The 22,763-nt window shown below is 39.4% G+C and overlaps 1 protein-coding gene across 3 annotated transcripts in view; it reads left to right on the forward strand.

Annotated features, from left to right (window-relative positions):
* The window catches only part of IKZF1 (IKAROS family zinc finger 1), a 68,996-nt gene that overhangs the window by 14,691 nt on the left and 31,542 nt on the right, over positions 1–22,763 (forward strand). For all 3 annotated transcript variants that reach the window (XM_054629668.2, XM_054629661.2, XM_054629654.2), the window contains exon 3: positions 4,895–5,014. In XM_054629668.2, coding sequence (XP_054485643.1) covers positions 4,895–5,014 — 120 coding nt within the window. The remainder of the gene's footprint in view (positions 1–4,894; positions 5,015–22,763) is intronic.

The raw sequence follows: 22,763 nt of genomic DNA on the forward strand, positions 1-22,763 counted from the left end.
CTTGAAAAAGAAAGTTACCTTTGATAAGAGGGAGACCTACACAAACTGATTAAAGTCTGCTTTGAGCTCTCCTGCCATTTCTGTCACTGAGCATCTGGTACTTTCTGTGAGCAAAGGCTGTGACTTGTGTTGGGTTGTTAGCTGGATTTATGGCCAAAGAAAGAACTTCCTAATTTACTTTCATTTATGGTAAGAGATATTTGGGAACTCACCTTCTGGAAATGAGAGTTTGTCAGATTAGGTTCCACAGATACTGCCTCTTCATAAGCTCTTACTAGACCTCAAAAGTAGAGGATCTGAAGGTACAGGGATGTTATCTACCTCTTTCTCATAGGTTGGTGAATACAGAAAGGAATTTTCCCCTTGTATATTCTCCTTGATTTCTACGTGCTTCTGGGACGCTTCCTAGCATGATGAGGGAGCTCTGCCATGTGTTGGGAACCACTTAAACAATTGCAGTTTCAGGAGTGTAAGATTGTCCTGACGACTGTAAAACACTTATTTATTTCTCCTGTTTTATGAGTATTGCTCATCAGGTATATCTGGCTCTGTGGACCTACGGAATTAGGGGGTTTCACTAGCACACTTGGTTAGGTTTTTAAAAAATATAAGTTAAAAAATAAATTTGGTTTGGTGGATTTCTTCAGGACTTTTTGTTTTGCTTTTCAACCCAGAAATAAAGAAGGTCTCTAGAAACAGTTGCCCCAGCTCAAACGTGGTGTTTTGCAGCCATGTGCGTTATGCAGCTGCAGCTGACTCAGGTGTGGCAGCGACCAGCCAGGCCAGGAGAGTATAAAACTAACGTGAGTGGGCCAAACCCTGTGTGTACACAGGCATTCCCACCTCAGGGAATCCAGGCATGGCTGACTCCTAGAGGAACTGAAATACTGTGTGACTAGCACAGAGTTCACACTTTTTATTTTTCTCCTGAAAGTGATATTTCATGAGACAAGCAGTTGCAGTTCTGAAATGAGGAGAGAGCTGACATACATTTAACCAAATGGTATCCGGCACCCATACAAGAGAGTCAGAAAACACAGATAATATCTCACTTAACAAGCAGTATTTTTCCTGCCTTTTTTCTTTTTTTTTTTCTCTTTTTTTTTTTTTCAGTTCTAGGGTCTAACAGTTAAGGAAGGTGAAAAAATGGTACAAATGTTTCCACATCTAACATTAAGAGATCTCCTAGAACAAATCAGGCTGTGCTGCACTCTGCAAAAGCAGGAAGAAGAAACCTCAATATTAAATACACACACACATACCCAACATTAGTTTGTGAAAGGATAGGGAATGAGATTTCTACAATACATCCTGCCCTGGCTTTCTTTTCAACAATCATAGCACCAGCAGCACCATTCTAGCATGAACTGAATCACTCTCAGATCTGGATGCACATATGTTAAAGGAGCATGTACAGGCTAAGGACTTTGACAGAAATAAAGGATACTAAAACCTTATTGAACTTTATTGCAGTTTTTTCCCCTCCCTCTCTTTCCTTATGGCTTCAGGTATATTTCTAGGGTAGAGATGAGGAAACTCAAATAGAGAGAAGTTGAGGGTCTTACCAAGCATCACTGATAGGTTAGGCTCTTTGACTATTTTTATACAGAAATGGCAGTGTAGAAAATCTAAGACCATCTTACAGAGATGCAGATTGAAACAAAGGAATATTTGATACAGCCTCAAGTTGTAATTCTTTCTATTTTTGAGTTAACCAAGAGCAACACAAATCAGTGGCAGTACCAGAAACAGAACTTCAATTCCACAGCTAAGATGGCTTTTTATAATAATTAATTAAAAAACCCCAAAACCACCCCCTCCACCCCAAGATTAGATTATTTTTTTATACTTCACTTCTTAAGCTACTTTGCTGTGTTATGTGACTTTCGAATAATTTTCCCCAGCACTGGCCACTAGGTATTGGGGTGGGGTTTCGCTCCTTTTTCTTTGACCAGTTGTTGTTCTGGGCATGTCTGTTTGAAATTAAAATGGAAAGCATTCCCACCTTTCCCCACTCCCCTTCCATTTCTAAATTCAGTGGAAAAAGAATGTTGTTGAGATCGTGTATGTGTAAGATTGCCATGCAGTAATGAACTTACCATGGTGTAATGATTCAGATGTAGTTAAGGCATGAAATACAGATACGATGCTCTAGAATCCAAGAGACAGAGCTCAATAAATGGATCTATTTAAAATCCACTATTTTTGTCCTGTCTTTTTGCATGTAGGGATTTCTCAATCATGTGTAACAAGAAGAAATCAAATTATATTAAATGGGTCATTAAAGACAAGTTTATAAGTTTTCTTAACTGCAGTCTCCTGCAAAGAGGGAAACAGACCTGATCTCCAGCTTCTGCCCCACCAAGTCTAAGAGGCGAGTCTGATTCATACTACCTGGGCAAACTGCTATTAATTTAACAAGTGGAAGACTGACACCCATTTAGTGAACCAAAGAGCTCACCACTGCAAATGTATTCTTCTGCTAACAGGTTTCTATTCCAAAAAGACTGCTCTGACTTCAAATCCTGCCTAGACTACATATTGTAGGATGCCTAATAACACAGTTATAAAGATATTATTTTGTTATCTGTTTTCCCATAGTTTTGGTATTACGAGTTCATATCGGTTTGTAGTCAAAAATAGTTTTCAGCTTTTTAGGATAATCGTTCTTCTCAGTCCAGACTCAGTCAAAGCATCAACATCCGTTGTTGTAACTGGGAGTGCTGTTTCATCCTTGGAAGATGCAGGTAGCTTTGGATTACTGTTACTTTTTAACAAATTTTGTTAACTTATGTGTAATGTAAAGAGAGCTGCCAGGCTGTTGCTTGCCCTCCAATTAAACCTCTGGGGTTTTTTGGTTTCTGTTTTGTTTGGGGCAAAATATGTTGAACAAACTGAAATATTTCAGCTATCTCTCCTCACTTATGCATTTTATCTGTAAGAGATGCCTCAACTTGGCAGGTTAGGACTTGCAATGGAAAGTTGCTGTCAGTTCTGTAAGTTTCCTACATCCCAGAAATCTGAAGAAATAATTGAATAAGGAGCTAAATTGTTAATGGCAAAAAAAAAATTAATTCACTTACTTCCTGCTTTTATTTTCCTTTGCTGTAAAATTCATGCTCCCTCTTCTCCATTTATGCAATCTGCCTTTGCTCTTGCACTGAAATCCAGTGGGTGTGATTTTGCCCATTTAAGAATACGCCACAGAAGCTGGGTATGAGAGGGACCTTATTAAATCATCTAGTTAATCCTCCTGCCAGTGCAGGACTGTTTATTCAATACCCTGGAGTTCTCTGGCTGCAGTTTGGGATGGTTCACCTGATGCAGCTCTCAAAACTCCTGCTCAGCAATTATTCCACAGTTTCATAGGTGTGTCATTAAGAAATGCAGTCACATACTCATTTAATTCATTTAAACATAAGTCTGTGCCAACAACTCAAAACAGCTAATTTGGAAGATGATTTAAAACTACCTATCGTTTCTCCCCATCACGATCAATATAGATGGGAAAATACAATGCATTGATCCATCCAGGAGGCAGGGAGAAAACCATTCACCTCATTCAGATCAAGTCCATAACTGGCACCACTAAACTGCTGTCACTAAAGTAAGGTATTTTTGGTTTAGTTTTTCCATTTCTGGTAAGTGTTTAAGGTTTAATTGATGTTTCTCTTTTAATGAGGGAATCCTCATTAGGAAAAAACCCACTAATTTGCTAAGGCTGTGTGCCATAAAATTACTGCCCTTACTGGTGTGACAATTGCCACAGGATGTCAAACAGATTTCATCAATGTAATTTGGTAACATCTCCATTTTCGAGACAAGGGTCTTGCGTGAACATTACTGCATTTGAATTCTGCTCTGGGCCTGTTCTGTTCTTTGCTATTAAAGGAAAGGCCAGTCTTTTAGTAATAGTCAATGAAACTAATCACTTAGATAATTCCTTCAGTAGATGTTTCCAAGGCATGCTTTTGTTAGGGATGTATGCAGTCATTTTGAAAGTTCTGCAAGACAGTGATAGTACTATTGGCAGGAGATGTATGCTGTTACTGAGGGGTGAATCAAGAAATCTCACAATTTCTGGAAGCACAATTTTAGCAAGAGTGTTCTTTTTTCTTACTGTATTGTGTTTGGCACTAAAACAGTTCCACAATATCTACAGTGTTTTAAAACACCAACCTGTTTGCCTCTGCAAAATCTTGTGTACTCAAAATGTTGGGGTTTGTTTCCTATTTGCAAATAGAAGACAATAAAATCCTTGAGGTCTGCTAATTGTACATGTTTAAGTCCTGATACTTACAGGCATTTCACTACTTGTAGGCACAAGGACCAGCCAGAACTTGATCTGGGGGTATTAGTGAAGCTTGCTGGCATTATAGCTGAATTTTCAGTTGAAGATAAAACTTTATTTGAGATAGTTCATTTGGAGCCCCAGAATACCTGTGGGTTAGAATTCCCTATGTCTTTGAAGCAAATCCAGATATGTTCTCAAGGAGAAGTTGTGGAAGAAAGAAGATTTTTTACCAAGGATGTCCATTTGATAACCTCTTTAATCTGTCAGTCTGTGTTGGCTAAATTGGATCTTCTGAGCATAGCAGCTGGAAAACATACATATCTCACAAATATCCAAAATGGTAAGACTAATAACTGTGCATCCATACTCAGTAAATTTGTCACAGACATTGATATGCATTCTTTTAAAAAATATTATTCCCCTGTATTCCTAAGAAGTTTTCTTTGCGGGAGAGTGGGGTTTGGTCCTAAGAATATCATGTTTTAGTGGTGTTTAGGGGTTTTGTAAGTTTTGTTTGGTTTGTGGTTCCTCTTATGGTATTATTTGAAAATGAGGCTACTCTGACAATGACAATCTAACTGATGCTTTCCTCACTATTAGGAAAGGAAAGTCCTCCAACTAGTGATGTCCCTGATGATCCAGATGAACCGATGCCTATACCAGAGGACCTTTCGACTAGTACTGGAGGTCAGCAGAGTTCTAAGAATGACAGAATCTTGGGTAAGATAACAAATACAATCTAATAAGAAATACTAGTAGATGATATAAGAATAATGTGAAATTAATTTTTCACAAGCTGGTAAACAAGCAGGTCCTGTGCCTTTCCATCTTCTTCAGGTGCATAGTGTTTTTTTGTGCAACCTTTGGTTTGGGAAAGGCATCTTCATCTGCAGAGAACTTATAAAGATCCTACTTTTGATCTTCTTACCGTGACTGTTGCTTGATATTCTCCTCAGGAAAGAGAGTTTTCATCCTGTGTAGGAAATTGAATGAAATATGTGGGTCCAGGTCAAAATTATATGAAGTCAGATTTGATAAAAATTCCACAAATGCTCAAGTATTTTTATTATTATTTTGTTATTAATTTGAATGCTATCTTGAATGTTACTTTGTTATCTGCTATTCAGATTTCTTCAGAAATGCATATTAGAACATACATAGTATTTATATATTTGAGATTCCAATATTTGATCTTCATTTATCTTTGATATTTTACCTGGGAGAACTTTGGGAAACACTTATCTTTTAGATAAAAATCCACAATTGATAAAGTCTGTTGGGTTAGAATTTTTGTCCAGAGATGATTGTGCAAAATGCTGATTATTCTTAGGGATCCCAGACTCACACCAAGGACTAGCAATGCTGATGACTACTCTATGCACCAGCTCCCATGTGGTGCACTAAAAAGACTGAGTATTACTTGAGATTAATGCCTGTTTACTAATAGGAAAAAGAAAAAGGAAAAGAGCGAAAAAAAGCACAGTGACTCCCAGAATGCTGTGATAAATGCCCTATGTGATAAAAATAGTTCTGTAAAGGGATGACTATCAAAGTACAAGTATTTACCCATGACTAAAAGTATTGTTCATTAATCTTACATTCTAACACTATTGTAAGAGTAAGGGTCAGGGTGGACAAAAGATTGCAAGTGCCTTTAAATATTAATTGTCTAAGGAAATCCAGTAAAGGATACTAGGTGGAAAGGGAGGCACAGAAGGCAAAATAATTAATTCAACATAATACAGAAGGATGGTGTCAGCATTAGGAATTGAACCTACTCCCAATCTCCAGCACAAGCTAATAGTGAGTGCATCATCTTATGCATCTTCATTTTATTTATCATTTGATCCCCTCTTATCAAAAATGTGAGCAAAAATTTCAGCTCCTAGATGCATATTGACATACTTTATGAAAAAAAAATCATATTTAAAAATGCTTTTTAACAATCTGATCATTTACTAAATGATTTATTTTTCAGTCCAGAGATCTTTGGACAAAATCTTTCATTAACTGCTTGTCTATCAACTCAGCAAAATGAGTTGTGTCGCCTTTCTACCACAGTAACTAACCCTACTAAATATTTAAGCCCTGAGTCAAAAATTAAATTTTTAAATTCTTTGTTCAAACCCAAACACGATTTTTCATTGTGTTGAATTTTCTTTGATATGCACACAAATATCATGAAGACGCAGCAAAGTTGAACTTCATATTTGCTGACAATGTAATGATTCTGTCAACAGTTCAGTCATATATCAACATGTACACATATTCTAAATATTATAAGTTCCATCTATTATTCTCATTACTCAGCAATAAATTAAATTTTCCATGCTCTGTCTGACATTAACAATTTTTCTACAGCCACTTTACCCATAGGTCTTTTTTTATAAGAGTCATATCTTGTAGTGAGACATTTTCCATAGCCAACAGAAACAAAGACAACTCACAATACTCTGCTTTATGGATGATCTGTAGGTATCAATTCCAATGCTTGCAATATTTGTCTTTTCTGTAAAGCTGCGTGCACTTTTACCTCTTCTATTGCTCCTTTTTACTAACTTTAAGCTAGCTCTCTGAAAACAGTATACTAAAAAAAATAATTCTTCCTTTTTACAAAGAGGATGTGAATATATGCCCCAGGCATATCAGGAGCCATATGATTGCTGTTCACATTCTGGATCTTCAATTTAGGAATAAAATAATACCTTAGGAGTGGTGTTTGGCCTACATGATCCTATAGGTGTATTAGGGGTGAAGAGGGCTGTCTTCCTATGTAGGCGGTGGCCTGGCAGTGTAGACAGGCTTGGTGTTTAGTACAACACTGCCATTGCCATGTCCCTAGATCTGCTCCTCACTGTTATTCATCACCAAACTTAGGTGGACAAGAATGATCTGAAAAATTAGTTTGAAGATTGAAAGATAGACAGGAGAGCATTGTAAAGACCTAGATGTTATCTATGTGTATCTGGCAGGTAGGAGCTAGACTGTGGCCTGTGGTAATCAACAGGCCCTGCATGAGCAGATATGGCCAGCCAAGAATTTCCCTCTGTATGACTTTCCTAATGTCCCATCTGTTTCATTCATCAAAAGGGAATCCCCTAGCATTTGGATTTATTTCACCATAGGGTTTACAATGCATTCCACTTAACCTGTAACACCCTGAGAGATCAGCTGTCCATACAGCATACACCAAGGACTTTGACTCAGACATTTAATGAAGTCTCTACGTTCTGGAGGATTTTTTTGTATACGTAGGGCTATAGAGGTAACAATGGGAATTGCAAATTTTTTAAATGAAAAGAATAAATATTTAGCTCATCCTACTGAAATTAGGTGAGAAGTCTTTTTTTAGTTTTAATCAGTCTGTGAGATAGAAATGTTCAATTGACAACTTGCATACTCAGATTTGTAGTAACATTTAATGAAAAAATTTTTCATTATTTGACTCCTTGAGTCAAATGTTTAATTACCTTTTTCATCAATTTAGCATTTCAAAGGTCAAAGATTACAGGAAATAAGCTATTTTTAGAAAAAAAAGATAGGCTCTACTCTTCCATGTGTTTTTTAAAATCTCCTTTTGTGCTTCTTCCAAACATGTACTTAGACTTTAATGTGGTGCTACAGAGCTGATAGAAACATTTGAAATATTTCTCCTGCTCTGAGAAGGAATGTGTTGAAGTCCTCTACTTGCCAGATTTTATTGGTTGCCTTTAGTTTTTGAATTATCATTTAAAATGACTATAGAGGGTGCAAATTTCATAAAGGAGGTACCAGGGGATCATGAAATGTATGTTTTGACTTGTGTCCCCAGGCAGAGGAGATAACCAAAACATGGGTTTCTTCTGACCAATGATCAACAGTTGTGAAAGGATAATTTATGGAAGCAAAGTTTCTAGTAATAACCCCAAGTAGCACACCAAAGCAGAAACATATTGGAAGAGATTTTCTGGTCACCATCAAGACTCTTCATTTCCTTGATGAGCTTAGTATAATTTTAATGTTGCAACCCCCAGAAAGCCACTATGTGTTGAGCAGCTTCCTTCTGCATGCCTAATTTCTGCTGCTCTGTCCACTAGATCTTCTTCTTTCATTGTCCTATTCTCCACCCCAAATTTACTTCTCAGGCTGATCTGACACCTATAAAATTTTATTATTTTAATCTTGTTCTTTTTACCCATGTGTTCTACAGATAGTTTCTCTAGAAAACACAGTAAACATTTTCAGCAAAGTGTGAGATTTTCACAGCTCTTTAGGGCTCTAGAGACTCTTTTTTATCATCTCTCCTAAATATCCTTTTGAAATCTTGGTCTGAGTTACTTGGAAATCCACTGAAAGTCCATTCCATTAAGAATTAGTGCTTTTCAGCCTATTTTGAACAGCCCTATTTCGCATGGTACCCTATTGGAAATATAATTTGATAATTCCCAGTTTCTGCAAGGTTCAGGTTAAATGTTGTGTGCACCTTTTGTGGATGATCAGTACTGAACATTCTGTATGTGGTAAACAGTTGCAATTTAGGGCTGTTTGTGCTCTGAGACTGTATCCTAATTCAAACCATGTGTGGGAGGTTAATGAGTCAGTGATCCGTAAATCAAATCCTACTTCATGGAGAAAGAGCCCTTTGCTGCAGTGGTGGCATTTGTCTAGAAAGGTAGGCCATGCCTTCATTTATCCATAACTGCTCATTCTAGAGGTGGCCATCACTGGATAAAATAAACCTCTTCTAACTTCTCACAGTGTTAGTGGCTTCAGAAAGAGGCTGTGGGCTCACCATTTCTGCACAGATAGCTGTCTGGTGCTGCAGATGACCATAGGCTTCTAAGATAGAAGTCAAATGTTACCACTGCAGTCACAGATTACAGTCTGGGCCTGGAACAAATAATGTATAGAAATCTTCTTTTTAAGAGGTGGGGAGAATTCATCTCACAAAATTGGGTTGAAACTGTCAAACAGTTGACAGAGTATACCCAAAGTAACCAGTCAGGGTGATCATAGGCATCAGTAGAAAACAGACAAGATTCATATGAAGTTATAAAGTCTATTTGTTTAAAATAAATAAGTATGGGAAGCAACATTAAAAGGAAGATTTTTTTGGACATTTTTCTCTCCCAGTGGGTAATACCAAGTAATGATGTTGTGTCCCTCTCTCAACTCACATATTGAAGCAGAAGCCTGTGTACCTGCAGGCTTTGGTGCCTGGCATCGCTGGGACCCTGGCATTGCCTTCACACCCTGAGGTCCTCCCTCTCAGCCATAGGCATTCAGAGGTTGTAACCTGCATGAGGAGCTACTTACTGATGCAGGCAAGTGTCCCCTCTCTGAGAAGCTTCGATACTTTATTTCCTTAAAAGGAGCTCAACCATTTGAGAGCATGGGCACAAGAATTGCTGAGGGGCCACCACAGGCAACCACAACCATTGCCATTACATAAATCTACTGCAACTCATACACAGATGGGTGGAGACAGAGTAGAAGTGTGGAAAGGCTGCAGACAGAGGGGGAAAGCGAGGAAAGACAAAAGGGGAAGTGCCCCACCCCAGCTTGCAAAATCAGTCCTGTGGTTCAGACAGGTCCAGTGCACTGGTGCCCTGGTAATTCTGTGGGGCAGGAAAAGGGGCTGAAGAAAAAGACTGCTGGAACTAAACATCTTTGCACACTCCTCCTTGTGGGTGTTCAGTGGCTATGAAGGCAATGTCTTGTGTATGAATAATAAAGTGTGGCATGTGTATGCCTGGACATTCAGAGAACCAAATTCCAAGAGCTGAAATAACCTGGAGAACCATGTAATATGTTTTATTTGCTCAGGTTTTAGATGGACATCTCTACTACTCAAAGGTCTGGAAGTGTGTAGAAACTGACAAGCCTTTGTAAATAATCAGTGATAATTGTTGTCTCACCTGATGTAGCCCCCATGAGAGTAGAGAGAAAATTTGTTTCGAGATGGTTTTGGGGAGCTTTGAAAATTATCTTTAACCCTCCACAATGAGACAAGGCTTGAGAGTCCAACAGAGGAGGCTTCTGAAGGAATTGAAAAACTTGAAGCTGAAATATTTTAGGAACTTTTAAAAATAGGGAAGTCAGGAATCTCCCCTCTTGTTTGGTCTGAAGCCCCTATTTCTAACCCCTAAGTAACAGTCCCCAGTATGGACTGGCATTGTATGTTCTGAGAGCCTGCCAGTATGATGTATATTTTTTTAAGGAGAATGCAGGAGATATTTTTGTCAGGATTATCTTAGCTTTGCCTGCAAAATTCTAATAGGGATTTGTATACAGGAGGATGGGGATGGTTTAGTTGGAGAAGGCATGTGACAAATTTCATGAATGCCCTTAAATATGCTATACAGGATATAAGTTAAATTCCAGCCTTCAAAGGAATATTTTGCATGAGCATAGTGTGAAACAGAGTGAAGTGCAGAAGACCCTGGGATATGGGGCCATTGGGAATTTCCTGTTGTGCCAAGAGACAAGCTCTGACCTATGTAATGACTTGGAAAAATGTACATGAAGGCAAATTGAAAAATGCCCTATTACTAAAGGTGAATTCCTCTATCAAATTTAAAAATGCTTGCTGCAAGTAATGGAGAGTGAACATTTTCAGAATAAACTTGCAAGAAATTTGTGGAAATAAGGGTGACCCAGCCTGGAAAACAGAGCTGTTGCAGCCCCAGCATAGGCTGTGCTGCATTATGAGCTCAGTTCTCCCAACCTGTCCGTGCAAAGCCAGATCAGGCATGTAAATATCTGCCCTCTTGATGCAACCATAGCAGATGACAAAATCAAAAGCCTTGAGAGCAGAACTGATCCTAAAAAGAGTTGTATTTTTACAATGATTTTTATTTAGTTTTGTGAGGATTTTTTTTACTCAGAAACATGACAGCAGCATGATTTGTGTTGCCACTGTGTGGCAACATGATATTGCAGGAGGTGCTGAAGCTATGTTTTTTTTCTCCTATTTCTCCAGAGCTGTGTAGCTTGTGGAGCTGTGTAGCTTGTGCAGCTTATTTCATGAGCACTTGCTGGGTAAAGCTGTGTTTTCAGAAGATAACATCAGCACAAAAGTCAGGAAAAACCTGGGAACTGTGCAAGTTTTGTTTGTTGGAGAGTGGCGAGCATTGCTTGAATAGGAGAGATGCAGTGTGTTTAGCTGTGTGGCTTTAGGTACAGAGATTGAGTCTGCTGATCTAAACTGCAGAGAGGAAGTTCTCTTTATCTGAGCAGAAGAGATGTGCCTTAGAGATAAGCCCCCTTCTAGCTCGGGAGTTGAATTTATCTAGCAGGATCTCAGCAGTGGCTGCAGCTCAACTCAGAAACACCAGGCTCTGGCTGGAAGATGGGCATATTTTAAGCTGGGGAGGACGTCTGTAACTGCAGTTTGCAAAAATTCAGGTGATTTCTAAGGGAATAATTCTTCATCAAAAGGTTGGATTCATCTCCTGACACCAGCCACCCCTCTGTTCTGTGTTAATTCTTGCTTAGTCTTTGTTGTAGGCTTGCTTTTTACCTTGAGCAAGTTTTCTCTCACCCTGAGTGCTCTTGACTGCAGCCTTACCAAAAACTTAACTGCTGGACTGAGGCACAATGCAGGAACTACTTGCCCCTACAGAGGTGATGTTTCAGAACCAGCTGCTCTTTTGGTCTTTTTCAGCCACTCCTCACATTTCTGTAATTTCAGCTCCTGCTCTGGTGGCTCCCTGGGAAGAGATGGTTTCTGGCTGCAGAGGACCTGCAGCTATGCTCTCCCCTCAGATGAACTTCCTGGGCTCTGTCCCATAGTAAAATGTTCAAACACAGCGTCACTCTGACTTGATCCACCACATCTGAGATTTGCAAGGAAGGATGTGCAGTGTGGCCATGCCTCCACAGTTTTCTCCAATGTAGAAAAAACCCTTTATGATAAAGAGAGGGCATGGAAGAGCTCCTTTTTGGAGCTGTAGTCCTAAAGCCAGGAGTGAATACCACTCATTGCAGGGCAGAGGTTTGTTCCCAAACCTTTTCCTTTGAGTTCACTGTGTGAGGTTTCTTGAAGCCTCAGACAGCCTCTAAGGAAAAAGCTTTGCCTGGCAGGCAGTAGAGAGGTGTGACATAGCCACCAGTGCAGGCTTACCCTCAGCATGTCATTTATGGTGGTGATGTGGGACCACAGGAAGCTGTTAACTTGTGAAGGTGGATCAGCTAGTGTCCCAGGATTTTGGCTTCCAGACACAGCTTATTGGAAACTGTCATGCCTCATCCAGCTGTCTCCCTGAACAAGTGAGCAGAACAGCAGCCCAAAAGCAGGCCAGACCTCAGCCTGCAATGCAAGACATCCTGCTGCTCCCTCCCTCTCTTGTCTCCTCCTTCAACCATAGATTCTGTGTGGATTCTGTGTTAAAAAGGTGCACATGCAGGAACACAATTCCTTCTAAAGTAACCCCGGTGTGTGCTTATTTCTTTATTTTTTTTACACATCTTGAAGTTAGAAATAATGCCCAGTTCTTGTATTGCAGTTTAGGGTCATGTTTCTCAGAAACATTTAGGTGTCTAAGTTGCCTGCATAAAAAGAGATCCCAAGAAGGTATCTAATCTATTGTTTCACCATTAGCCATAGTGACATCACAGGCACCAAATAGGATTTTTGGGAGTGAGTAACTTGTACTCCATTGATGAAAATGAGATTACAATCCTAACATAACAAAATCTGTACCTAAAAACTAAATTAAGAACCTGATTGAAGGTTTGCAGAAAAAAAATGGGCAGAGCAAGCACAGAATTATTCTCAAATTCCAGCCAAAACAAGCCTGATCTAAAAAGTAAAGTTTAGGCACATATTTTCCTCTTTATTTTTCACATTCCATTTCTCTTGTTTCTCTTCCCTCAAAGATAGTCCAAAATTATCTTGCTTGAGAAGTGCAATAAATGTAGCAAAAATGGAGAAATATGACAGCATGAATTAACTTCCACTCTTCCCAGCCACATATCAGAGTTTAAAGACAAAAAAAAAAAAAAAGGAGGGAAAAAAAAGGAGAAGAAACTGAAGGGTAAGGAGAACTTTCACATGAACTTTTTTTTTACCCTGGAAATGTTACTTCTGAGGAAGTGGCTCTTACCAGAGTTTTCAGTAACGTCTAGATTATTTCATGGAATGATATGAGAAACTCACTTGTTCCCTGACACATCCTTAAAAAAATAAATAATAACTGAGATCTTTAGAATAAATTGCTAATTCCTTCATATAACAGAGTATCTGCATGTGATTTTGCCCTCCCTGCTGATTAAGTAACAACAGAAATATTTAATGCAATGAAAAGGTGGGTTTGAACTAAAGTTGGCGAAGTTGGCGACACTTTCAGCTTGTGTTGCAATTAATAGAAGAGGAAATATTCATTCTCCATATTTCATCATTTAGAAGCATCCTGTGTTTGTAAGAAGCTGTGATCAGCCAACATCCCTGTTATGGATTTGAACTTCCCAAATCTTTGGTGGTTTTTGAGTTTTGGGGGTTTTTGTCTAAGCTAAGAGTTTTGTGTTCTGATTTTTCATAGTGGCTTAGGGGTTTTTTGGAGGGAGATCTGTCCCTTCTCATTCACAGTAGTGTGCACCTCAGCATTATATGGGCCAAGTTATGGAACCTGTTTTTTCCTGCTGTGAATACGTGTTGCAATGCTCGGAAGTGGTGGTAGTGGTTGGCGTTGAAGCAGGATGGTTTCATTAGCACCAAAATAGGGACTGTGAACTGAGGAACACTGTTTCTGCACCCCTCATGCTGCATCTGCATTTCAGATACATCTTCCAGTTCTTTCCATGTGAAAATTTATTTTCAGGGGAAAACAACACATGCACCTATAGAATTCGCTATGACAAATATGTTTGCCTTATTATGGGGTGTTTCGGTTTTGTGCCCAGGTTTGCAAAGTGAAAACACCATGACACTGAGGGAAGTGTCAAACTGTGCATGATCCATTTGTACTCTGACCTCTAGCTGGCTGTCATTCACAATTCAGGCTGTAAATGTCTATGTCTTTCCAAAGCAAAGCACTCCTCCCAGTTTTCTCAGACTGAAGCCATGAGCAAAGAAGTGAGAAAATCCCTTCCCCATTCATATGGCCCTTCCTTTCTGAGTCAGGGTTTGTTCTTTTTCCTTCCATTTGTAACTGGCATGTCCTATGGCTGAATGGTGGAGAAGAGGTGGGGAAGCCTTAATGGCCAGCATGGTCACTGGAGCTTTGCTGCAGGTGTGGATCTACAACAATTTATCTAGAAGTCAAATGGGAACTAGGCTTTTCTGGGGAGGGGTTGAGTTTCCTGCCCATTTGTCCACATAATGGCAAGTAGAAGTAAAAATGAGAAATGATAATTGTGCTATCAAAAGGCTTGAGTGGCTTTGGAGCCCAACACATGAAATATATGAGGGTGCAATAATGGTAATGAGGCATTACCTCTGTTGTAGTATCACATTTGTTTAATCTTGCCACTACATTGCTAGTAGATCCTAGTAAAATTGGTATCCTATCATGGGCTTATTGTGGTGTTAAGTGGAATTCTTTTTCTCCTTGCAAAACAGACTAGAAAAGTCTGATATTGTTTATTCTGTAATCACACATTAATGAGTCTGTGCATTTGCTGTACAGTATAAGCATTAATAATAAGCTCTTGCCTGTGTTCAAAGAAAGAGACTGATTTATACCATACATGATACAGGCCTTGGTGTTTAGAAGATAATGGAAATATGTTTTTTATTTCTAAAGCCTTTTATAATTCATTTTTTCTCTTTAATACTCCCTTTGAAATTTGAAATGACCATGTATTTTCCAGCCATCAGGACCCATTTATTCCGTATTTTCCCCTTTGCATGTTTATATGTACACACATACACATATGTACATACAAATATGTGTCTGTCAGCACACAAAATTATGTGCCTGCAAAACCAAGTTCCTCTATGTTTATGTCTCTGTAAAAACAGTACACATATGCAAAAGAACATTTATCTTGAAAGTTGAGCTTTTCCTTCTTCTTTAGACCAAGCAAACATATACTCTGCAACATAAACACATGCCATAAAAATATTTTTTTCAAACCTAAAAGAGGAAAAGGTTAGTTCCTGCTAGCTTGTCTGTATCCCTATAAGAAACCTAACTGTAAATTCCATTTGGGAAGTGGGTAACAGCTGAGGAAGGTCCGCTTGTACCCACTGTGGCTTTTGTAGTCTGTGTAAAGTGGCTGGGCCAAGGCAGCTGTGAAGGTCATAGTACAAGAAGGACCACCAAGGAGTTCATGAAGATAGTGGGAGATGGAGAAAGGAGGGAGAGAAACACCCATGCTCCCAAGTCCTCCTGTCAGCATTCTTTGCCTGAAAAGGCTCTCCTGCCTGCCCCTACTGGTTTAGCAGTGAGGGGTACATGGGTCCTGAGGATTCTTCCCTGCAGCTTGTAAGTGCTATTCCTCCTTGCATTCAGATGCTCTATTTACTTAATTCCTTGCCGTAATATAGAAGTAAGGTCTGTAATGGAGAGACAGGGAAACATTCATGAAATGTTTTTCTCCAGAAGAGAAAAACATTTCTTTTGCAGTCCTATACCAAATTGATGACTGCATAGTGAAGCTTTGGGGGGCGTATAATACCCACAGCAGAGGGAGAGATGGGGTGACATATTGAAATAATCTAATGGAAAATGCAGATATAATATCTTGTATCTCTCATTTGAGATACAGTTTACCACTGAAAGCCTATGCATGCCTTACTTGATAACTTTCTTAGAGATGTTTCAGTAGCTAACTGAGCTGACAAATACAAAAGCACAGTCAAAAGTACCAGTGTAATAAAGGTAGTGAAGGACCCCTCTGCTCTTCTGTCCCAGGAAGCAATTTGTATTCAGGGAATCTCCTTATGCATATCTTGGAGAGCTTCAGGTAAATCCAAGATATAACTCCTCACAAACACCATCAATATTGTGATATTTTCTAATTGTGCTAGTTGAGCACAATGCAGTCCCCTGCCTTCCTGTGTGAGAACTCATGTTTTCTCTGCAATGGTGGTTTTTTTCACTCCTCTTTTTTGCCCTCAGTGAGACAGAGCACAAATAGTTGACTACTTCCTGAGAACACAGTGATCCTCACATTTTGGGCTGCGGGTTGTGTTTTTCACGCTCAGGCATAGGATGGGAGTTAATCAGATAGCCATGGGCAGCTCTAGCAAATAGCACATTTGCATCAAGAGAAGCCAGTTTCAGCAGACTTGCTGGGAAGGTTTCTGCAGCATGCCAGCATCCCGCCCTACTGACAGGCACTGCACATTCATTTGACAAAACAGATGACAATAGAAAATGAAACTTTTAACCTTCTCTTCTTAAAACCCTTGAGAAGCACCTTACCCTGAAGGTGTGAGCCTGTAATTCACATCAGCTTTCCTGGGACTCCATGATGAATTTGAGGCAAAGGAATTTGAAGCTGTGGATGAGGCATACTTCATTTATTCATGTGGCAAGGAGATTTCTCAGAACCACTCAAATGCAAGTGACAATCCTGATGACTAACAGTTTCCAAGAGTCCAAAGGCCTTCAAGTAGAATATTTGGATTACTAAGATTTGAGTGTCTTATGTGCTCAGAAATAATCAGTTATTAAAATTTTATATTTTTGTGTTGGTCAAGTAACTTCAGATTCAAAGTTGACTTTTTCTCTCTTCTAAATGAACAAAGCATCATTCATCAGTCACAGATTTTTTTTCATTTTTCCGTTTGCCTCACACTGAGTCCCACCATACTGTCTGGGTGTTAGTATAAAATTTAGGAGCTTTATGAACCCTGGTTTGGGCACTGCTGATGTACTCTCTCTGCCTTGGTAGCAACAAGGAGCTGCAACTTGATAGTTCATGGGAAAGAAGGTTTCCTGATATGTTACAGCACATTAGGACACACATTTGTTTGTTTCTACCCTGAGAATCCCTCATATTTGGTGAAAACACAATGCAATGTCTTATCCTTTGGAATATTTGAAGAGCACTTTAAACATAAACTGGGCAGATGCTTTTAAGAAGATTCTTCCAAGTAAAAGGCACTTACACTGGCTAGGGCACGCGACTAGGAGCAGAGAGGAAGTTTTACAGAAACTTTGCATGCTAGACATTTTCAAATATTCCATAAATGCTGAGATGGCAGGAAATGCCAACAATGATAGTCTGAATAGATCATTAACCCTTACAGGAGACCAAGTTTTGATCACCCTCTGAATGCCTGGCACCAGTTTTCACAGCACAGATCTTGTTCTAGTTGCATATAATTGTGTGTCCTTTGTCCATTTTAGTGCTTGCTGTTGGTATCAGACTGGCAAAGGGAGTGAATTAAGCTTGGGTTTTTTTCTACTGCCATTTTTTTCCAATTGTTTTGTTGGGCTGTTTTTTGATTCTCATTTTACTTTGTGGCACAGGGCTACTGGAAAAGAACCTCTGTTACTCTAAACACGGCACAAACATCAACAGAATACCCCAAAGAATTTGCAGTCTAATTAAGGCTATATATATATACATAATTGGTTAATTAAGCTTTACAAGTTCTAGCCAAGGTAAGTGTAAGGTAGGGCAGAATGAAATGTAATCAATTCTGCTGTGCAATCTAAACCATATACAATATTCTGGAGACCAGAGAGCAAATTCGTTTTTCTAACAGATACAGCAAAACAGTCTTGTGTGTTCTTCTCCAGGGTGCAGTGGGATTGGTGTGGTTCAAAGTACTCACCTTTGTTTTAAACCACATCTCTTCAGCTTGAAAAATAAGATTGAAAAATATAAAGCAGGTAAAAGTAAATAAATTAAGGATTTGGTGATTGCACATGAGGGAATAAAATAAATATTGTCAATGAATTATTAGATCACTTGGGGAATCAGGAAAAAATTAGTTTCCTGACTTCTAATTAGTCCAGATCTTAGTACAGAGGAGCAATCTACTGTATCACTTGGACTTCTGGAAAAAGAGGAGGGCTGATTCCAAGCCCTGTGCCTGATTTGGAAAGGCAGAAATCCTGGGTTATACCAGTGCAGTGAGTGAAATTTCAGCCTGGTGCTGACAGAAGTGAGTGAGGCTGATCTTGGGAGGCTGGGCAGGTGAAGATAAACTAGGGACAGAAGCCCAAATTTCAGGATATCAAATCCATACTCTGGTCCAGACTTTTCTTTATGCTGAGATGCCTCTGAAGATCTTTTACATTTAAGAAAAAATACTCTAGCAATTTTGTTTTGGAGTGAGTTTTCGCACCTCATAACTGAACGTGTATGAGAAGCACTATGCAGCTGAACTGGAGATGAGAGTTTTCGGTTTTAGGTCATTTCTCACACCAGAGGTACAGGCTGAGCCCCTCTCTTCTCTCCTTTCTCTGACCACTGATTATTTTGCCATGCTGGCCTCAGTATGGAGGATAATTAAAAACTGCTTTGGCTATTAAACAGCTTATGCTTTTTTCTTTCCTTGAGGTAGCTGTCTTTGAGATTTTTACATCTCTCTTGGAACAGAGTGATAGCATGAGAAAAGATCAGTTGAGGAAAAATAAAATGTCTTTCCTGATTCTGCATCAGTCTGAGGAAGACAAAGTTTACTTATTGATCTTGAACAATCCTGGATAAGAAAGAACTGTCTGAGGGCTCCAAGCATTTGCTATCCAGTATTTTATGGGTAGAACAAAGGTTTATTAGACTGGACAGTAATACTACCTCTGTACAATTCTGTAGGCTACATCACAGAGTATGAGAAGCATTTTCACAAATACTAAATTATATAATTTTTTGGAGCTCCAACTTCTGCCTGCTTCACAGTCCCTAATCTTCTTCTGTGGAACACATACCAAGAGAGTGACCAGGCTAGATTTCAGCTTTATGAGTTAGGACACTTGAGAGGCATGTACCTGAATGAAGGAATCACTCTAAGCAGCAAAATGGCTTTTGAGTTCCCCATTAGGTAAAAAAAAGAAAAAAGGCTTATCCCCATTTAAAAAGAATTGAAAAATGTGCAGATAGGGAAGTAAGGGCACATGATGGATTAAATGCCTTTCCCATGGCCACACAGGAAGTCTGTCACTAAGCTAGGAATTAAACCTAGATTTTCTCAGTCTGCATCCAGTGCCTTGCCCCCATTTCAGGCTGTAAAATTTTGTTTGTTATCAAATCTTCTGTAAACTGAAGCAGTAGGACACTGAGTGTGAGAAGGAGAAATATTAGAGAATAAATACTATTAATAATTGGTGAGAAATTGAGAATAGTTCTGGATCAAGTATTACCCATTTCTATTGCTATTTAATGTTCTCTTTTTCCAAGTTTACATCAGCATAAAAATCCCCTTGTGGTATTGTTCCTTAAGCAAACTGCTTGTGCCTTTCCCTATGGCTAGGGTTACAGTGGAGCCCAATGCTTAGCTGTTTCCCACTGTTCTGGTTTAACAGTAAGTAACATTATGACTGGATTGGCAGAAGAGTGATTCTATTTATGCCTCTTCTGCTTTACATTTCTCATCCAAAGTCAAATAGAAAAATTACATCCATTTCCTGTGGAGAGCATCCATGTCTATGTTCTCTCTTACCATGCTCATTTGAGTTAACAAAATATTCTTTTTCTTGAGCTGCCACATGACTGAATTTTATCCTTGCAAATTCCAAACTACATGAAAAGGGGTTCCATTGAAGTGAAAACCAGACCAGGACCAGTAAAGTCAGAAGAAGGCAGGTCATGCCCCTAAAATCTGAAATAAGCAAAGCCCATATCTATCGTAGGCAGGATATGACAAGCTAGGCAAAATCTTCACAGTGGTCATAGTTCCTCTCACATAAATGTACTGGGTATTTCACAGCTTGGTCATTGCCAGCCCTACAAGAACAATGCGCTGTGTGAACTCTGCCCTTGTAGACTAGAGGTACTGGTGCTGTACCTGTAGGCAACTGGGAGAGTTGCAGGATGGGACATGCAGTGCAGGTCTCCAGCAGTGATTCCATCTCAGGGACTGTTGCCGTTCACTGGAGGATAGTGCTAACTCCTTCCTATGCAGGTAGGAAGCCCCACATATCCCAAATTACATTAACTTTAGCTGAAGAAATAAACACTGCTCAAGTGGCCCAGAGGATATTTTCTAATTTACAGATAAATGGTAGGGAGAAGAGCTGAACCTGCTGCTATTCTCTGTTCAATAGTATTTCAAAGAAAGTGAAACCTTACTAAAACCCGTTTCTTATCACCTCCTGACAGCCTCTTTTGTGGGGAATAGCCCCAAATGGTTTTGACAGTTCTTCTACTAAGGTAGCTTTCATGCAGTGATGAACAAATAAATATACCACAGTACACCTTTGTGTAACATTCTTGACTTTATTTACATGCAAGATTTCACCAATATCTTCCTGAGAAACTACAAAATTCAGTTAGCCACCAGATAAGACAAAAACTGGAGCTTTACTCAAAAATTATGCATAACTGCTAGTGTGATATTTATAGAGGGTCATTTCTCATGTTTTTACTTTCTACTTAGCTATTTATCAGACAAATTCTTGCTGAAAAGTCCCCAAGAAATGGAAGAGTGTAAAAAGCTGGTATTCCCGGTCTGTTCTTAAAGAAGTCCATGTTCTGTTTTGTATCTATTTCGCCTGGAAATGAAGAAGAGAAAATCCTTCATGTGAATCTCAAATGCTTTCTTCTCCAGCCAAGTTTCATTCTGAACAAGTGGGACACATGATCTCAGTGGAAGGACTTCCTAGGTTGTCTGCTCCATCCACTGCCAACCAGGCGGGATTGCCCAGTTAGGCAATCCCTGCTCTGCTTTAGCCAATTTCCTTCTGTACTATTCCACTCTGTCCCCCATGGCTAGCTTCAAGAAAAAAGGCCATTGTCTAATTGTACCTTTGATATGAAGGTAAGGAAGGGGCTGGTGGTTAGTTCAGGTTTGGAGGAGTCAAGCTGCACACAGAGAATCACAGTTTGGTGCCTGTCTTAAAGTAGATGGGGAAGGGAATACATGTCAAGTGTGTGAATGTCAGAGAATAATAGTAATCTGGAAGATTTCTGAAGAGGCAAAAGAGGGCTAAATCTCTCTCTCTCTCTTTTTTTTTTTTTTTTTTTTTTTTTTTTTGGCTAAGCCCCTAAGTATAATTCCTGGTCTATGCTTCCCTTTATGTCACTTCTCCATAATTCTTAGCATTTCAGTTGGGGTGCTATCTCTTGGCTGCTTCCTCTTTTCCTGCTTTCCTATATTTCATTATTTGCCCTTCTTCCTCTTAGAGTACTTTTATAACAGAGTGAGGAGGATGTGGAAACTGCAGTGTCACAACTGCAGCTCTTTTGTTTCACCTCCAGGAATGCAAAGAAGCAGATCAGAATGGAGAGGCAGGAGTGGGTAGGTAAGTGAAGGAAGGGAGAGATTTATAAATAGGGAAGAGAAACAACAAAAAGTCAGAAAGTTTCCAGCTTGGTAACTTGAGATAATAGCCTTCCACATAGTTCAAGGCAATCCCAAACTGTACCATCACAGTGTCCTTGAATGCAAGGGAGAGATGCAGGCAGTACCAGTGTAGGGGCCTCCCATAATACGGCTGCAACAGAGGAGATAGAGCCATGATCTAGATAGAGCCATGATCATGTTTTTGAACTTGCCTGTATGATGAAAGCTGAGCAGAGATCTAGACCTTTATTGTGCACAGTTCTTAAAACTGTCCTTTCAAAACAACAGACAAACAAATAAATAATAGAACCTCAAAGGAAAAACTATTCTTACAGCCCATGTCTGTATGTGAAGTAAACCTTTGGAAGATAACATGGTTGAAAATGAGATGCTATAGCTCTCTTGAGATATCAGGTAGCTGGAAAAACTCACTCTCAAGGATTTTTTCCAGCTGCTTCCTAGGGCACCCATTAGTTGGAGGCTCTTCTCTCTTCTCTTCTCTTCTCTTCTCTTCTCTTCTCTTCTCTTCTCTTCTCTTCTCTTCTCTTCTCTTCTCTTCTCTTCTCTTCTCTTCTCTTCTCTTCTCTTCTCTTCTCTTCTCTTCTCTTCTCTTCTCTCTTCTTGAAACCTTTCAACTTGAGTGAATTAAAAGTACATCCTAGCAACTGGTGTAGGAGTTGATTCAAACTTCTAGACCATGACAGATGCTAAGGAGATAAACAACTGTGGGTAGGGAGGAAATATGTCCAGACTGCTCTTTGTGGAAGGAGTTAGAGGAACATTAGGTAAAGGTTTCCTGTTAAGCCAAGGGGACAAGGGGGAAGCTGTAATACCTTCTCAGCTATGGCTGCAATTGGACTCAAGTTTCACAGCATTCTCAGTGTGGGTTTACTTTTTCTCCACCCCTGCCAGCACCCCACCATGGGAAGTTCAGGTTGTCTTAAAAATCTGAGTATTACTAAAAGTCAAAGAGATTTAAGCTCCCAGATAATTTTGATACTTCAAAATTGCTCTCCACTGCAACACAGTTGCTTCCAGTCCGTGTGGTGCTGCAGTGGACCAAGGATTTCACAGTCTCCCTCTGCT

This window comes from Agelaius phoeniceus, chromosome 1 (assembly GCF_051311805.1).
Source record: "Agelaius phoeniceus isolate bAgePho1 chromosome 1, bAgePho1.hap1, whole genome shotgun sequence".
NCBI classification, from domain to species: Eukaryota; Metazoa; Chordata; class Aves; order Passeriformes; family Icteridae; genus Agelaius; species Agelaius phoeniceus.